Genomic DNA, 19073 nt, shown 5'->3' with positions numbered 1-19073 from the left:
AAAAAAAAAAAAAAAGAATATATAAAGCACTATCAAAATTCAACAACGAAACACAGATGGAAATGGAAGACATGTTACATGAAATAAGTCAGGCGTGGAAGATAAATATCACATAATCTCACTTGTCAGTGGAAGCTAAACAAGTTGGTCTCATAGAAGTACAGTAGAATAGTGGTTATCAGAGGCTGGAAAGGGGAAGGGATGGACAGAGGATAGTTAATGGGTATGAAAAACAACCTTTTTGTGGCACGGAAACTGAACCCAGTGCCTTGTGCATACAGGCACATGTTCTAGCACTGAGCTATATCCCTAATCTTTTTTTTTTTTTTGAGATAGGTCTTGCTAAGTTGCTAGGCTGTACTTGAACTCATGATCCTCCTGCCTTAGACTCCCAAGTAACTATGCTTACAGTGTGCTACCACTTCTGGGAGGAATGGTAATGTTCAACGACAGAGTGAGAAAGTGCTGGGCTGGGGATTTAGTTCAGTGGTTCTGCTGCCTGCCTCGCAAACACAAAGACCTGAGTTCAATCCCTGGTGCCAAAACAAAAACAAAAACAGAGTGAGATAGTGCTAATGTTTGACATAGTGAGATAATTGTTGTTGACAACAATTAATTGTACACTTCAAAATAGTTAGTAGAGAGGGTTCTGAATGATCTCAACCCAAAGAAATAATGAATGTTTGAGGTGATGGATATGCTAATTATAGTTATCTGTTCACTACATTGCAATTACTGGTATTTATTGAAATAACACACTGTACCACAAACATGCATGATTATTACATGTCTATTGAAAACAAACAATCCAATTAGCAAATAGGCAGGGGCAAAAACATAAACATATAACTCAAAAAGATATACAGATGGGAAATATGAAAAGAAGTTCTATGAAAAGAAGTTCAGTATGAAATATGGAAAGTTCATATGAGAAATATGAGACGTTCAATATGAAATATGAAAAGAAGTTCAATATCATTAGCAGTTAGAGAAATGCAAATGAAAACCTCAATGAAATATCACTGCACATTTATCAGAAAGACAAATGTCTGATGCAGAGACACATGCACATGCCTGCAATCCCAGCTACTTACTCGGGAGATAGGAGGAAGGCAAGTTTGAAGCCAGCCTGGGCAACTTAGTAAAACTAAGAGCTAGGGGGGCAGCTCAGTGTGGACTGCCCCTGAATTCAGTCCCTAGTATTAACAAAAAGACACAGAGACAGAGAGAACAAGAAAGGGAGGAGAAAGTGGGAGAGAGGGATAGAAAGAAAGGAAGATGAAAACAAAAAAAGAAGAGGAAGTGGGAGGAAGAAAGGAAGGAAAGAAGGAAAAAAAGAGAGAGGTGAGAAACAGTGACATAGCTAGGGGTAATGTTCAGTTAGAGTGCTTGCCTAGCATGCACAAGGCCCTGAGTTTAACCCTCACCATCACACATTCACAGACAAATGTTGGCAAAGTATGGAAAAGCCAAATTATTCTTAACATTGCTGCTTAGAACAAAAACTGGTAACTGGCCCAGCCACTCTGAAAGAGATTCACAGTTTCTTCTAAAGTTTCAAATGCTGCAATTCTAGTTGTATGCACTCAGCTGGAGAAGTGAAAATTTATGTTCACACAAATACTCATATGCAAAGGTTCACGGCAGTTTTATCCATAACGGTGAAAAACGAGAAATAACCTGTCTTCAGTAGGTGAACAGGTAAGCAGGGGTACATCTGTACTAAGGAATGCCACTTGATAAAATAAGGAACAAAATGTTGATGCTTGTAACAGTATGGATGACTCTCCAAGGAATTAAGTTGACAGGAAAAAGCCAAACCCGAGGGTGACAAACTGTATGACTCCATTTACATTGTTAAAATTTTGTCTTGAAATGACAAACTTCTAGGGACAGACAACAGATTAGTGTTAGGTTGGGGGCACAGTGGAGAGTGCAAGTGTATATACGCTGTGGTTATGATAAAGGCAGCAGGAAATATTTTGGGGACTGTGTTAATGGCACTATCCTGGTTGCGACTGTGGGACCCTGACCGCTGTGTAGCCCCTAGTTAGTCAGCATATAGCAACGCAAAACAGAGTGTGCAGAAGCCTGGTACGGGTAACAAGATAGGGACTCAAGGCCTCGCCAGAACAGAACATCCTGAGGTCTGGAGATGATCAATGTAAGAGACCAGGCGTGCCCTACACCCGACCCCCTGTGATAGATAGCAGAAAACTGACCCCTGGCCCACTTGCTGTGCTCGCAATCCTCTTCCCCTTGCCTTTAAGATCTGTGCAAACCCCTGACCTGGTGCCTCTTGGAGCTACTTGGCTCTGGGAGTGCCATCTGGCCAGACTAATAAAGGTCTGTTTTCCAACTAGTCCTATGTGTTCCTTCCTGGGTGACTCTCGCTGCACGACAATCTCCGGGAGCCTCGCTGAGCTATAGGTCCCAGCATCTTGGAGGCCCTTTGGGTTGTTCATGGCTCCCAGAAGTAAGGTCCTGGGTCTTGCATCTGGAGCCATCATTGGGCTGTAGGACTCAGCATTGAAAAGGCCCACACTCCTTGGAGTAGAAGTGAGACTTTAGGTCTTACAGTGATATTATACTGCAGTTCTGAAAGGTGTTATCATTGGAGGAAATGGCACATTAGATCTCTTTGTGCTGTTTCTTTTTGTTGTTGTTGGTGTTTGGTTTTTTGAAACATGGTCTCACTATGTATGTAGCCCAGGCTGGGCTCAATCTTGTGATTCTCCTGCCTCAGTCTGCTGAGCCCTGAGATTATAGGACTGCACCACCACACTTGGATTCTGTGTAGTTTCTTATAGCTGTATGTGAATCCACAATGATCTCAAAATCTTACATTAGATCCTTTGCTATATTGGACTAGACAGGAACAACAGGTGAACCCTGAAGGTCTGAGGGTCTGAAGGTCAAATGATAGTCCGATAACTTTCTTGATTCTGCTGGAATCTTAGGGTTATGTAGAAGGTCCTCATGTGAAGAAAATGCTGAAGTATTCAGAGGTGATGGGGCACCAGATGGCAACTTACTTTCAAATGGTTCAGAAAAGCCAGACATGACAGTGTGTGCCTATAATCCCAGCACTCTGAAGGCTGAGGCAGGAGATCCCTACACATTTTAAGTCAGCCTGGGCTATGCAGTGAGTTCGAGGCCAATCCAGATTATATAAGCAGGACACTATTACAAAAAAAAATGCAGGGAAAAATTTTTTTGCAGTGCTTGGGATCAAACCCAGGGCTTTGTACATGCTTAGCTCTACCACTGAGCTACATCTCCAGCCATTTTTGTTCATTTGTTCAAGACATGCCTCACTATGTTGCCTAGGATGGCCTTTAACTCCTAGCCTTAAGTGATCCTCTTGCCTCCACCTCTTGAGTATCTGGGACAATAAGCCAAGGCCACAACAAGCTCAGAAAATGAGGAATTTTCACTGTACTTGTAACTTTTATGTGAACTTGAGATGGTTTTAAATGTAAACTTTTTTTTCTGCAGTATTGAGGATTGAACCCATGGCCTTTGCATTGAGCAACATCCCTACACCTTTTTTTTTTTTAATTTTGGGTGAGGGTCTTGCTAATTTGCTAATCCTTGTACCTCAGCCTCCTGGAATGCTGGGATTACAGGTGTGTGCCACCATGCCAAGTCTCCAAGTACAAACTATTAAAGCAAAATCTGTTCATCAAAACATACCATCAAAAAGTTCAAAGACAGGGCCGGGGATTTAGCTCAGTGGTGCCAATACCTAACTTGCAAGGGCAAGGTCCCGAGTTTGATCCCTGGTACCAAAAACAAAACAAGTTTAAAGACAGCTGGGTTTGTGGCTCAGGAGTAGAACGTTTGCTCAGTGTGCACATGGCTCAGCGCTGCAAAAATAAATACATGAATAAAAGTGGAAAGATCAAAAAGTCAGAAGTATGCCTATAATTCCCGCTACTCAGGGGGCTGAGAAAAGGATTGTATATTTGAGGGTAGCCTGGACAATTAAGCAAGACCCTATCCGGCTGGGCATAATAACACATGCCTATGATCCCAAAGCTCTGGAAGGCTGTGGCAGGAGGACCATAAATTCAAGGCTTGTCTCAAAATAAAAATAAAAAATGCCCTAAGGAATGTAGCTTGGTGTGAAGGCCCTGGGTTCAATCTCCAGTACTGAGAGAGAAAAAAAAAAAGAACCTGACTGAAAATTTGGGAGGGGACAAGAGATGTAGCTCAGTGGTAAAGAGTCCCTGGGTTTGATCCTTAGTACCTGAAAAAAAAAAAGCTACAATAATGGATTTTGGATGCTTTCTCCATAAAGACATGACAAATATTTTAGGAGAGAAGCAGAGAAGCAGCTTCCTACTATGTGCAAGGGCTTGTGTTTAATCTGTAGCACTGCAAAAAATAAAATTTGAGAAGACTGACACACTTATGCTGATTTGAACATTACACAGTGTATGCATGTATGTATCAAAACACACCATCCTCCATAAATAGCTACAATTTTTATATCAGTTAAATATATTTTAAGTGAAAAGAGAAGCCACAAACTGAAAGAAGGCACTTTCTATGCACACGATGGACAACGAATCACATCTAGAATATAAAGTATCATTAAGAAAAAAAAAAGAACTATAAGTACATTATACCACAGGTCATCCTTGCTCTCTGATAGCAAAAGGATCATATGGTCTAGGACGTAGCTCAGTGATACAGCATTTACTTAGCATATATAAAGCCTTATACTCTATTCCTAACACACAAAAATAAGGTAAAATAAAACAAAACAAAATAAAACATGAGTCATAAAATTCAAATTATCCTGACATACTATTAGAGTCTCATTAATCACTGATAATTATTCTTTTTCCGTCGCCATATCAAGAAAATGTATCCTGGGGCATGGCTTCCATTCACACTTGTCAGGTTCCAAAAGCAGAAATAGTCTCAGCAACATGTGGCTTTGCCCATTATTATGGCTCATGCCTAGATGTTCCCCCAAAGCCTCATGCAGTTATAGATGGGGCTTTTTCACAGGAAGCTGAATGTAGAGCATGTGACGCTAAGATTAAGAGTGTGCTATTACTAAATCAGCCCACCGATTGGTTTGGCACTGCCCTAATCCCAGTAGTCTAGACAGAGTATAAAAGGGGCAGAAAAAAGCTGCTAAGGTCCTTAGTTTGCTTTGCCACCTTCTGCTCGACATGGAGTGTTTCTCCTCTGTGATACCTGTCTGTCATGCCACTCTACTGTGGAGCCAGCTGATTACACATTGAAACCTCCACAAACTGTGAGCTAAATAAACCTTTCCTCCTTTAACTTTGGGTGTTGGGTATTTTGTCTCAGCAACGAGCAAAGTATCTACAACAGAATTTGGTACCAGAGAAGTTGCTGTGACTGTACCTGACCATGTGGTTTAGGAGCCTTTGGAACTGGCTTGTGGGAAGGGGAAGAGTTAGGAAAGGTTTCAAAATACTAGCTGAAAAAGCAGAGCTGGAAAGCCTTAGGCTTTACTTGATGGGAGATTCTTGTCAGGGCTCAGAAGACCATAAGGCTGATAAAAATCTTGCTGGCAAAAAGCAGGCTTGGGAGGATTCTGCTGGGAAGAAGGACTGCATTGGCTGTTGGACTCCAGACAATATTATGTATGTTACACCTTAGCAGAAAGTTTGCCCGCATTTAGCTCTTGTCCAGAGACTTTGCCTGAGACTAATGTTAAGGGTGGTGGACTAATTAATCTTGCAGGGGAAATTTCAAGGCAGTCTCATGTTTGGGCTGTGGCTTGGCTACTGTTGGGTTTTTTTCTTTTTTTTTTTTCTGTTGAGAATCAAGAGCAGAGAGTCCAGTAGAAAGATTCAAAACACTGTGAATCTGGGCAAAAAGGAAGCTCCAGTAAAGTTGCAGCCTGTAAAGACGGAACAGAGGAGAAACTGGTTGCTTAAAAGATTTGCAAGGAAAAGCCAAGTATCTCAGAAGAAGACGACAGAAAAGATGGACATCATGAGAACCAGCAGGACTCCAGCCTTTGAAACCTCAGAGTTGCGAGGTGAAAAACTTTGTTTTGAGAAGAAAGACCCAGAGCACCATGTTCCAGAATGGCGGAGGCTTAGAAAAATTGTTCCTTGGAATTGGGTTGAGAGTATTCAGTGATTCAGGCACCACATCCCTCCAGCCAAGAGAGAAGGGAGCCTGGCTACTCCTCCAGCTGATTGCAGACCTTGGTATCATCCATGTGGCGCTGGTTTTAGGCACATGCAGAACGCGAGAGTCGTGGGGTAAGGAAGGCTTCCACCCAGATTTCAGAAGAAGGCCTGGGAGGCCAGGCAGGGTGTCCATGAGAGGGCAGCGTGTAAAACTGTGAGTGTGAAGCCGAAGGTGCAGTGGCGACCCCAGAAATTTGGGCAAGCCAGGAATATGTATCATCTGAGGAAAACTGGAAGGAGGGAGCAGAGCCAGCTAAAGAGAGAAGCTGTGGGAGCTACAACCACCAGAAGTGCCATAGGGGCTGAGCCACTCAAGCCCTTGGAGTTCACTTATTGCCACAGGCTGCCTCAGATGCTGCACAAGGAACTACAGGACTTCCTGTTTGCCCTGCTGGATTTTGGACTTGCTTTGGTCCCATTGCTTGTATCCCCCTATTTGTAACTTTTGGAATAGAAACGTCTATCTTGTGCCACTGAATTGTGGAAGTGTTTAACTTTATTTTCATTTGTACTCCCAGCTAAGAGTCTGCCTTAACCTCAGAGGAGACTTTAGACTTGGACTTTCTGGCAATGCTGAAACTTTTAGGACTTTGGCAACTCTTGGAGATGGATGAAGTGCCTTTTGCTTAAAGGGATGTGCGTGAATCTTGAGGGGACAGGAGCAGAATGTTGTGGCTTGTGTCTAGATGTCCCCCAAAGCCTCATGAGCTCATAGCCACCTTTTTCAGAGGTGGCTGAACCTGGAGTGTGTGATGTTGGGATTAAGGGTGTGTAATTACTAAATCAGTCCACTGATTGATTTGGTACTGCCCTAATCCCAGTAGCCTAGACAGAGTATAAAAGGTGCAGAAAGAAACTACTAAGGTGCCTTGCTTGCTTTGCTACCTTCTGCCCACCATGAATTGTTTCTCCTCTGCGATACCTGTCTGCCATGCTTATCTGCTAAGCCACCCTACCTGGGAGCCAGCTGATTATAAAGTGAAACCTCTATAAACCGTGAGCCAAAGAAACTTCTCTCCTTTAACTTTGGATGTTGGGTATTATTGAGCTGAGTCAGTTCTTGATCTGAGCCTCTTTCAAGGTGTTAATTTAATATTGAATTTCCCTCATTACATAACCCATTTATCCATTCCTTTACCCTCAGCTTCTCTCCCTCCTCCCTAATTTTACCCAAACATTTCTACCTTTGGAAGGAATATTACGTTTGGCCACTGTGCTGGTCTAGACTACAGGCAGAGTACAAATCTAGCAAGTGCCTCTCCTCAATCTACTCCCATTTAGACAAGTTCACATAAGTGCAAAACTAGTGGGTTATTATGCCAGCAGGAAATATGGTTGCATTTACTACTAATGTCAATTTCTGCCAAATAGGGTGACCCACTCACCAGGTCAACAAATTGTGACATAAAGATTTTAAAAATAAGCTGGTTGCCACCTGCCTCGCAAGCGCAAGGTCCCGAGTTCGATGCCTGGTGCCAAAATAAATAAATACATACATACATACATAAATAAAAATAAGCTGGGCATGGTGGTGCACATCTGTAATTCTAGCATTCTGGGAGGCTGAAGCAGGAGGATCACAAGTTCAAGCCCAGCCTATGGAACTTAGTGACGTACAGAGACCCTGTCTCAAAAATAAAGACTAGGAAAGAGCTGGAGATGTAGCTAAGTATGAAGGCCCTGGGTTCAATCCCCAGTACAGAAAAGAAAAAAACAACTTAAATTTCTTGCTTAGAAACTGCTTGTGCCATTTGTAGTCACAGTGCTGGTCCTGCTACCACTGCATCAGGTAAGAAAAAAGAAAGTTGAGGTGATGTGGGAAAGGAAGAAAATGTGTAATCATCATCCCAGTATCTTGTCCAGACCCCTCTTCCCTGGATCTATCAGAAAAACAGAATCTATTTTCTGGATACACTGAAGGGGAAAGGGGCCTATAGGTAAGGGCTTCATTAGGCTTTCTGGCTAATCCTGACTAGAGAAAGTTAAAACTTTACTATAGGGAGCAATTAACAAGACAAGGGGGACAGCTGATAAATGGCAAGTATGACTTTAGTGAGTCCTTCACAAACAGGCAACTTTTAACAAGCAGTAGCTTCTCAGTAAATAGGGCAAATGGACTCAAAAGAAAGTATACAACCACCCAGGTGCCAAAAAGTGCAGTAATTGTGTACACACCCTAGCAGACCGTCCTTGGACATCCAGGTCATAAACATTTCACCCCAGATTCCTTAGCCCCTTCAATACCTATATAAGCCTAGATCCTACCCCAGTTAGTTGCTAATCTCTCTCCCCTGGTGTAAGACCATCCACTCAGGGATGAAATCTCTCCCAGCTAGCTGCCACTTTCTCTCTCTCCCAGTGTCAGTTCACCCACATAGGGATGTGATAAACTCTGCTTTTCCCAGCTGGCTGCTAGAATCTCCTGAATTTAGCCTCTGTTCACTGGAATAAACTTTCCTTTCAAAAGCCTATTTTTGACAAGTGGATTCTTTATAAGGATAAACAGAACATGGAGGAAGTCAGATGCCTTGACTAGGTTAGCAGCCCCTAACCCACCTTCAATAAAATACAAAAGAGGCAAGGGCCTGCCACCTAAAAGAGAATTCTTATTTGGTACAGTGGACCCTGGACTTACAAACTCGATCGGTTCCCAAGGGCTGGTTATAACTCAAGTTGATTGTAAGTCAATACAGCTGAGATCTGGATGTTTACCTGGGTACACATTATAGATAACAAGAGGCCGATGAATCTTCCCTTAACCTAATTAACCCAAGTGGTTCGTATGTCAGGCCAGTTGTAACTTGAGAGTCCATTGTAGTGTTTTCCTTTTTAAATTTCACTCTTGTTACTGATGCTGCACTTACTTACAATCCTGGTTGGCTACAGAGCAGCTGTGTTCACCCCTGGACACAACAACTTTTAGAGATAAGCAACTTCTCCAAACTTCTTCCTGCTGAACATATAACTAACGCTCCAGGCCCCACTCTTCTCCTTAGCCCTAAAGCAAGGCAGAATACACAGATGCTGGCCCCATGAGGTCACAGCCCAGTTTCCTTTCCACAAGAAAGGGGACAATGAGCTGAAGATGGCTGGAAGTGATTAAACTAAAAAAGACTTTTGTCCACCTATATACAAGGAGATGATGATTTGAGGAAAATTGGCCCCTCCATCTCCTTGAAGCTAGCTTTGAATACATCCTTTTTCGTTTTTATCAAAATATATGGCTCCTTTATTTGGTCAGCAGTGAGCAAATGAACTTGAGCATATGAACGCGATTGGTCAGTAATACTCTAGGTACTACTAATCTCCCCCTTAAAGCCTTTTGACATCAGCTAAGACATCATGGGTATTTTATATTTCAAAATTATTTTATGAGCTGGCATTGTGGCACACACCTATAATCCTATATACTTAGGAGTATGATGCAAGAGGATCTCAAGTTTGAGGCTAGCCTGGGCAACTTAGTGAGATTCTACATCATAATATAAATAAATAAAAAGGGATGGGGATGCAGCTTACTGCTCTCTGGGTTCAATGTCCAGCATTGCAAAAAATTATTTTATGTCCTTCAATCATAGGGACAATTTTAATTAAGGTCTGATAGCAAGCTAGTAATTGCCATTCAAATTGAAATTCTCTAGTCCAAAATCCTGGTATTTACCACTGGAGGGCGCTCATAGGCTTTTGCCTTGAGTCCCAGTCTATACTCCACACCAAAGCATTTGTCTGTATCAGCACCCCATGTTCTATTCTACACTCTGTTGGTTTGGGCAATCTTATTGGTTCTCATTTAGCACATCCAAGGAATCTTGCTTGAAGTGTGGATTAACAATACCAGGGAGAACACTCTACAGTCAGATACAGGGACCATTTCTATAATGCATTTAGGTAAAAGACAGCTGCAACTACTTTTCAGAAAGCCTATTTGAACATACCAATTCTCCCCCAAACTTTCACCTTCATTTCATCAACCTTTACATTCCTATGTGTAGCTTCCATTAGGATTTCTTTGACACAAGCTTTGATTTTAGAATACTATGGTAGATAGGCGAAGTGTTTCCTCATGAGACATAATATCCATAACTATAGAACACTCAGGTAAAGGCTGGTTAATCATGGCAATTCTCATCAAACTTCCACTGCAATCCTACCAACCTATACATTTCCATATTTCTCAATCTAGTTACAGCTCAGGTTAGGGCTTCACCAATAGATTTTGGTACAAAGTTTCCATGTCAATGAGCACCAGAAACTTCACTTTTCTACTCATGATGTGCACAAGGCTTTGGGTTCCACTGAGGGGTGGAACTATAGAACTCTTGCCCTTGGATTGATTTTTATCTTATTTGCCTCAGACAGTTGAAGGTAGGTTTCTCATTGTAATCTTTGCCCTGTTTTGTTCTATAGTTTAGAGATGTGGAAGACTGAACCCAGTGCCTTGCATATTCTAGGCAAGTGCTCCATCACTGAGCTATACCTCTATACCACACCTTTTGGATTTTAAAATTCCTCTTAGCTAGGATAAATAGAACAGACTTGTTTGGGGCCCTTTAATGGCTGGAGACCAGCATGGGGTTCCTTTGATCCAACCAACCTTCCATAGTACTGTATTAAGGATTTTGTTTCAAACCCATCAGTGTCTATTTTATTTTATTTATTTATTTTTATTTTTATTTTCCAATACTGGGGATCGAAGGCAGACATGGTGTCACCGAGCTACATCCCCATCCCTCAATGTCTTCTTAATAACCATCTAAAGAGCTCTACCCTGCTAGTGGACTTGACTCTTTCATTTTGCCTCTCCTCACTCTCTTGTTAATTAACCTAACTTTTTATTAGCACATGTAGGACCCAGGGGAGGAAGCTGAGATGGCAAATTTAGTGAGGCTTTAGTTGCTGGATTCTGCAGCACTAAGGTTACATGGGGTGCTCATGCAAAAGGGATCCTGGTCACAGCACTTACCAGGACCTGAGCAATGGGCACAGTGGGCAAATGAATACCCACATTATGATAAAGCCAGCCACACAAAGCATGCATTTGGAGTATATCAGCCATTTTATCCAGAACGTCCCCCAGGCATTAATAGGGAGAGTCGGACAATCCCCCTTTCCAAGTCTGCCAGGTTAGGTGTTCTCTTATGGAAAATTTCCTGTGTATATGGATCAAGTATAGTTCTCTCTGTTCCAAGAGGGTGCAGGTCTTGCAGAAACCCAAACATGTCCTTTGGTAGTATTCAAAAGCAAAGACACTGCTAGTATATTAGTCACTCTCACAACTCACATTAATAAAGGTTCTTTAGAAAGCTGACCATACCCTATCTATAAAATGAGACCTCTCCTTCACACCACAGCTCCTGGCTTCAGTAATTTCTAAATTATGCCCTTCCTCCAACTGGACCACCTTATTGGTGACCAGAAGTCTTAAAACTAACTACTCTCTGTTGTCCCAGGATGACCTTTACCTTTGTGAGTGGCTGTGAAGCTAGTAGTCAAACGTCCAACTAACCAGCCTGGACACGGTGGCACACTCCTGTAATTCCAGCACTTTGGGAGGCTGAGGCAGGAGGATCACAAGTTTGGGCCCAGCCTCAGCAATTTAGCTAGACCCTATTCTCAAAATAAAAAATAAAAATGGGTTGGGTATGTATGAAGCCCTGGGTTTAATCTCCAGTATTAAAAAAAAATCTAACTAACCAAAATTTAAGCTTACTTAGTCCACCAACAAAATCTAACCTGGCACTCTTTTACATTCATTTTAGCTATTATAGATAATGAGATGTAAAAGTCTATATATTTTTGCTTTTTTCTCATTGGTTTGCATTTCCTTAGGCAGCCAGTGAACCAATTCCCCAGGGGTTGGATCTATCATTGAATTCTACTGGTACCTTTTGCCTTTAGTAATTTGATTCCTGCACAGTTGCCATTCCACATACCATGGGTGACCATTTGGGCACTGAAAAGGACACCCTTCTTACTTAACACTTTAGTCAGGATCTAGGCCTCATCCTTGGTTTGCCAAGCCCTATTTTACCAAAACTCCTGCTAAACCAATTTAGAGAGAATTCCCCACCTGATCAAGAGTTTCTACTCCTACCCTTGATTAGTCAAACTCTTCCACTGTCCTTGATATATAACCAAGTTCCTCTTAGAAATTTTCCATCTACTTCATACTCAATGGCTCTAAAGTTCTCCTATTGCATACAGGGTTGAATTCAATTTCTTTCTTATTCCAAAAGTCTTGAATAAAGTTTTCCTTGTTGTTTTGAGCAATTTATCTATGACACCATCTAGGATTCAAAGATTCCTCAGCTCTCCTTTTTCAGCCTTTTAATTTCCAAACTACATGTTTCTATGACTTACAGTACTGACACTAGCAGGCCTTAAAACTTACTATAAACCAGGCATGATGGTGCATGCTCATATTCCCAGCACTCTGGGAAGCTGAAACAGGAGAAATTTTAAGTTCAAGCCCAGACAGGGCAACTTAAATGACTTAGCAAGACCCTGTTTCAAAATAAAAAATTAAAAAGAGTTGATGATATAGCTCAGTGCAAAGGCCCTGGGTTAAATCCGCAATAACACCAAACTGTAAAATAAAAAAGTAAAGCTAGAGCTATTGAAACAATATGGTGTTGGTGAAAGAATGGACAGATCAATGGAAGCACAAGAGAGCTCAGAAATAGAGCCAAATAAATACAGTCAACTGATCTTTGATAAAAGAGCAAAAGCAATTCAGTGGAGAAGTAATAGTTCTTTTTTTGTTTTGTTTTGCTTTTGGCAGTGGTACATCAACACCACGAGATACTACTCAGCAATAAGAAGGAGCAAACTACTGTTACACACAGCCACTTGGATGAATCTATAGAGAATTATGCTTGGCAAAAAAGAAGCCAACCCCAAAAGCTAACATACTCAATGATTTCACTTATGTAACATTCTTGATTGACAAAATTATATTGTATTAGAGAACAGACTAGTGGTTACTAGTCGGTAAGGAAGTAGGGGTGGGAAGGAAGCAGTCCTGGTTATTAAAAGGTTAAGGTGAGACCTCCGTCCGGTGATGGATGGAAATGTTTTGTATGTTAATATCCTGGTCATGATCTTGTTCCAAAGTTTTACAAGATGCTAGCATTAAGGGAAATGGAGTAAACTTTACTGCCATGCCTGACCTAAGTGAGTCCTTCACAAAAAAATAGGACAAAAGCAAACAGGCTACCTTCACCAAACAACAGGCTATTTCTCAGTGAACAGAAGACAATCTCCCAGCATTGAAAAGTCCAGGTATTGTCCACACACCTGTGCTGAATGTCCTTGGACTCAGTCATAAACATTTCACCCCAGAATCATTAGTCCCTTCAATACCCATATAAGCCTAATTCCTTCCCCAGTTAGCTGCTAATCTCTCTGTCTCTCTGTCTCTTTGTCTGTCTCTCTCTGTCTCTGTCTGCCCCTTTCCCTCCCCATCCACTCACGGATGAAATCTCTCCCAGCAAGCTGCTGACATTTCTCTCTCCCAATGTCAGCCATTCACACACAGATATAATAAATTCAGCGTTTCCCAGCTAGCTGCTAGAATATATCTCAGATTTTGGCCCCTGATTTTAGTCTCTGTTCACTGAAATAAACTTTTCCTCCTATTTCAAATGGGTGGTTTTACATGTGCCATTTATAACATTTACATCGTATTTTAATCTACAATTATTTCAAAATCAAAATGTGGTGGTGCACGCCTGTAATCCCAGCACTCGGGAGGCTGGGGCAGGAGGATCCCTGTGAGTTCGAGACCAGCCTGGGCTACATAGTGAGTTCCAGGTCAGTCTCAGCTATATAGTGAGACCCTGTCTCAAAAAAACAAACAAACACACACACACACACACACACACATACACACAAAATCAAAATTTACTAAAAAAAATAACGAACGAAGAAAGAAATAGACAACAGTAGGCTCCTCCTCCTTACCTCAAATGATCTGCCAGGTTCTCCTGGAATCAAGGCAGGGAAGCTCTGGGGTGATTTCCCATTAGCTGGCATGTTCACCCTAGGCCTCAGCCCCCTTTCAAAGCTGCAGAGGGGACTGTACGCAGAAGATCCTCCAGACTCCAGTAAGGGCTATGGCTTAATGGCTCCACAGACTCCAAGAAATCCTGAAAGGGCAGTATCTGTGTTATCAACATCATTCTGCATTCACCCCACAAAGTTCAAGTAGCCCTACTCTATTACTCAGGATGGACTATAGAAATGATCATGATATCTGGAGTTGAATTAATGAGATGGGAGTCCATTACTCTCAGGTGGGTCCATGAGGTATTTTACACGCTACCCAGCCAGTCTACCCCTCAAGGCCAGATCTAGGTTTGGAGAGAGGGTGGGACTAGGACAGTGAATGGTGATGTTCCATGGGGAGAGGAGAGACTTGTCCCTGGCTTGGTGCATGACATTGCAGGCAGGAAACCAAGTAATCTGAATGAAAGGAAATGTCATCTTTTGTAATTTTTTCATTTTAAGGTGAAAAAATCCTTCTTAAATTTTTGCAAGGACAATTTTAGCCTCTTCTTTCCATATTAAGGTTCCATATTAATAGTATTATTTATTATGTCAACAAATTAGGGGGATACACGCTATTGACTTACACCAAAAAAGTATCTAACACAACTCAACATTTTTCTTAGCAGCCATTATTAATTAAAGTGCAAACTAAAATTAGGGAAGAAGAAAATAACTTAAATATCATAAAAGCCATCCATGAAACATAGCCATGCCAAATGTCATGCCAAAAAGTAAAATGATGGACCTATTGCCATTGAAATCAGCAGAAAGGGCTGGGGGTATAGCTTAGTGATAGAGTGCATGTTTAACACGTGAGGCTAGGGGTTCCATCCCCAGCATCACAAAGAAAAAAAATAGTAAAAATACAGAGATGTCCAGTATAACTCAAAACTGGCTTATAGCCACAATGCGTGTGGCTGAAGGGTTCACGAAGAGAGAAATGACGAGAAAGACAAAGAGATATAATAAGGTATAGGTGGGGCCAGGTGGGGCTCTAACTTCTGATGGGAGGAAAAGATAATGGTAGAGATAGGGGAAGTACAAGGGGCTGTAAAAGGGGCTGGGCTGGTCTGTAACTGGAGCCAAGGCCTGCAGGACATCATGTTTGATGTTTCTCTGGCTAATGGGCAGGAAGGAAGAGAGTCCTCTTCCAGGCCAGGCCTTGTTCCATCACACCCTCTTGTCACCTGTTCTCCTGGCCCCGTCCAAGGGAGGAGGTGAGTTAGGTCTGGTCATAGTGATCTACAGCAAGTCTCTCCCAGCATCTTATGAGCTTTCGATGAAATAATCAGAATAAACACTGGGGGAAAAATGAAAATGTAGCTTTTTTGGACAGTGATATGATTTTGGACATAGACAACCTACCAGACACTGCTAAAACGCTACTAAAATTCATAAGGTATCTTGATAAGGGGATGGATACAAGATAAAATTCTAAGGGCAGATAGTTTTTCCCTAAAATAGCAATGAACAAATGGAAATAGAAGAAAAATACATTAATAATTATCGCAAGAAATAAAATACGCAAGAATGTAGATGATACAGTACTTGCTAAAGGAGCTTTACTTCAACTTGGCACAGTTGTGCACTCCTGTAATCCCAGCATTTGGGAGGCTGAGGCAGGAGAATCACAAGTCCATTTAGTGAGGCCCTGTCTCAAAATAAAAAGTAAAAAAGTGTCAGGGATGTATTTCAGAGTGAAGGCCCTAAATTCAATCTCCAGTACGACAAATAAAATAAAAATAAAAGAGCTGGGGCTGTAGCTTAGTGGTACAGTTCTCCTGAGTTTGATCCTCACTAACATACATACGCACACACACAAAGGAGCTGGGCTAATACGATTGAAAAAGTTTTTTTAAATTGACAAATATTAGTCTGGTATGGTCGCACATGCCTGTAATCCCAGCACTCTGGAGGCTGAGGCAGAAGGATTTCTCTGAGTTCAAGGCCAGCCTGGACTGCACAGTGAGACCCTTTCTCCAAAAATAATTTTGGGACAAATATAAAATAATTACATAGACATCATATTCGTGGATACTTTTTTTTAAACGCCAAAGCTCATGCAGGTGTGGGGCAAACAGCTATTTGGGAAGCTGAGGCAAGAACAATTTATGTTCTTAAATTTTTTTTAACAAAGAAAGGCTGAGCATTAATGAATTAACATCCAATTTAGGAATTTAGAAGAAAAGAAAATATACATGAGCGGAAATTACAGGAAATAGAAAACAAAAAGCACATTAGAGAGGATCAACAAAGCTACAGGTTGGTTCTCTGGAATAAATAATAAAATGAGCAATCTCTGGGGATACTGACTGATTAAGGAAAAATCCAAACGCACAGTCTAGGCTTGACAAGATGCTGCCAGGAAGCTAAACCCGACTCCCCTAGAGGTCGCCACCGTCCACAGTCTCCCATTTATTAGATTCCTTAACTCACCAGAAACTGACACCCCAAACTGCCATATCACCCCCCAAACCCAACAAAGCCATCATCTCTAAATTACCTGAGCGACTATCACGCCATAAATCCAAGTGCACAGGCTTTAGCGCCGGGCGCCAACAAGACTTAAATGGCCCCTGAGGACAGTTTCCGTTTCCTGTCCTCGCCCCAACACTGCACCCTAGAGAGATGTTGGTTTTGCATAGGATCATAACCACCAAAGTTGCAGTATACTCACACTGAAGAAGGTACTGTTACGGATCAGCAGAGACTTTGGCCAGGAGCGGCGGCGTCAGAATGGCATGGCCGCGCCATTTATTTTCTCCCGAGAGCCGCCATCATAATTCTCATTCCGTACAGCAGACTGTTCCACAGAAGAAAACGGCAAGGGGATGTCCACCGGCAGAAGCCGTCTGAATGCAAGCGTCCAAGAGAAGGTGGTCTACGGAACTGAATTCTATAGGTCTGTGTAAAGTTTAGTGGAGTAAAAACGCCCCTCTTGTATCGGGAAAAGGGAGATATATCCTGCAAGAGACGCATTCAGCGAGAGGGGAAAGAGTGGTACAATCCTCTCCTCGGCCAGACCATGCGGGGAGAAGTAGAATTAAGGCAATACAACCTTCTGGGCGATACCGGTTAGATCGGACCGCAATTTTCCCACCCAGTTGGGCCTGGAATCCGTTTCTCTGGAAGATAAAGCTCCGTAGTCTCTGGAGCCCAGCGTGCTGTGTACAAACACACTTCACAGTCTTTAAGGAGGGTGCGCGTCGGTCGCAAGTAGGGGAGGCTTAAAGGAAGGGGACAGACCTAGGCAGAAGGGAGTTTTGTGACAGCAACTCACTGAACACCTGCTTGTCGCAGGGATGAAGAATTGCGTTACTGGTGAGGGAGGGGGCAATGATCCTAGTTGTAGGGATCTGTGGGGTCAGTAATGGAGAGTGCGTGGGGTGAAGGGTGAGGGACAAGGGCCTTGAGTGACAGACTATCTGTGGGGTGAGGGATCTGATTGGAGGCCAGGTCACTGATACAGGTTTAGTATTTTCTGGGTTATTTTACCGTATTCTAAAGTACTTCCGGTTGAAGTATGACTGTCTTTTCCTTTATAGAGAATATTGTGATCAGGTACCCTGTCTCCCCATTTATAGAAATATCATTCTAAATGTCTTTTCCTTGTTTGGCATTAATGTTTTGATGATTCTTTCATCTGTATACAGCACCTGGAGGTTATTGGGCATTTTAGTGTGTATATGGCACCTGCCTTTTCAAAAAAAAATATGCATATTTCTTTCCTTTCTAATATTTGTTCCTCTAGTTTTTGCCTCTATTTACTACCACTGACGACATGTTAGGTTCTTTTGTTTTTTGGTTTGTTTGTTTTTTTTTTTTTTTTGAGACAGGGTTTCACTATGTAGTTGAGACTGACCCGGAACTCACTATGTAGCCCAGGCTGGTTTTGAACTCACAGCGATCCTCCTGCCTCAGCCTCCCGAGTGCTGGAATTACAGGCATGTGCCACCACACCCAGTTTAGGACCTGTTAGGTTCTAACAGTAACCAATTTCCTGTTTTTTCTAACTTTGGTACATAGCTTATATATAATGACCAGAATATGATGCTGGCCATTGGTTTAATATTAACACATTAGCCTGTAATCCCAGCACTTGAGAGGCATGGCGATCGCTTAATGAGATAAAAAAAAAAAAAAAAAAAAAAAAGGAAGGGGGAGGGGAAAGGAGAAGGAGGGGGGAAGGAAGGGAGGGGAATTTAATATGTTAAAGACATATCCAGCCAGGCTGTAATCCCAGCACTCGGGAGGCTGAGGCAGGAGGCTGAGGCAGGAGGATTGCTGGGAGTTCAAGGTCAGCCTGGGCTATATAGCAAGTCCAAGGACAGCCTGAACTACATAGCAAGACCCTATTTCAAAAAAACAAACCAAACCAAACGAAACCAAGCAAAACAAAATCCAGCCAGCGCAGTGGGCCATGCTTCTACTCCCAGAAGTTCTGTAGGAACAAGCAGAAGGATTACAAATTCAGGTCCAGCCTGGAAAACTTTTCATGACTCTTTCTCAAAATATATTTTAAAAATTTAAGGGCCAAGGGTGTATGTAGCTCAGTGTGAAGGCACTAGTTTCAACCTTCAATACCACAGAGAATTTTCCTTTTTTTTTTTTGGCCTTGGAAAAGTTTAAAGAACAGTAGTACAATTGTTGTATGATTCCATTTAGGCGTGGTACTTTGGGAAGGTAGTTTGCAATTTTCATTCCATTTCTATTTCTTCAATAGTAAAATGTGATTTAAATTTTATCTTTTTTCCAGAATCAGATTTTCATAAAAAATACACATTTCAGCCGGGGATTTAGCTCAGCGTTTTGGTGGCCTGCCTCACGCGCAAGGAC

The 19073-nt window shown here is 42.0% G+C and overlaps 1 protein-coding gene across 4 annotated transcripts in view; it reads right to left on the bottom strand.

The window, feature by feature from the left end:
* Positions 1-17178, bottom strand: part of Znf157 (zinc finger protein 157) — a 32912-nt gene extending 15734 nt beyond the window's left edge. The window contains exons 1-2 of one of the 4 annotated variants that reach the window (XM_010643515.2): positions 16915-17178; positions 14151-14335 (exon numbers count right to left, since the gene is read on the bottom strand). In XM_010643515.2, the coding sequence (XP_010641817.1) occupies positions 14151-14222 (72 nt within the window). In that variant the 5' untranslated portion in view covers positions 14223-14335; positions 16915-17178. Of the gene's footprint in view, positions 1-14150; positions 14336-15785; positions 15861-16740; positions 16798-16914 lie in introns of those variants that run through there. The other 3 variants (XM_033760327.1, XM_033760328.1, XM_010643516.2) reach the window with 3 other exon arrangements.
* Positions 17179-19073: the final 1895 nt, after the last annotated feature.

The sequence above is a fragment of the Fukomys damarensis genome, unplaced genomic scaffold (assembly GCF_012274545.1).
Source record: "Fukomys damarensis isolate Sample0158 unplaced genomic scaffold, DMR_v1.0_HiC HiC_scaffold_39, whole genome shotgun sequence".
NCBI lineage: Eukaryota > Metazoa > Chordata > Mammalia > Rodentia > Bathyergidae > Fukomys > Fukomys damarensis.
This window is presented reverse-complemented; position numbering and strand designations above follow the sequence as displayed.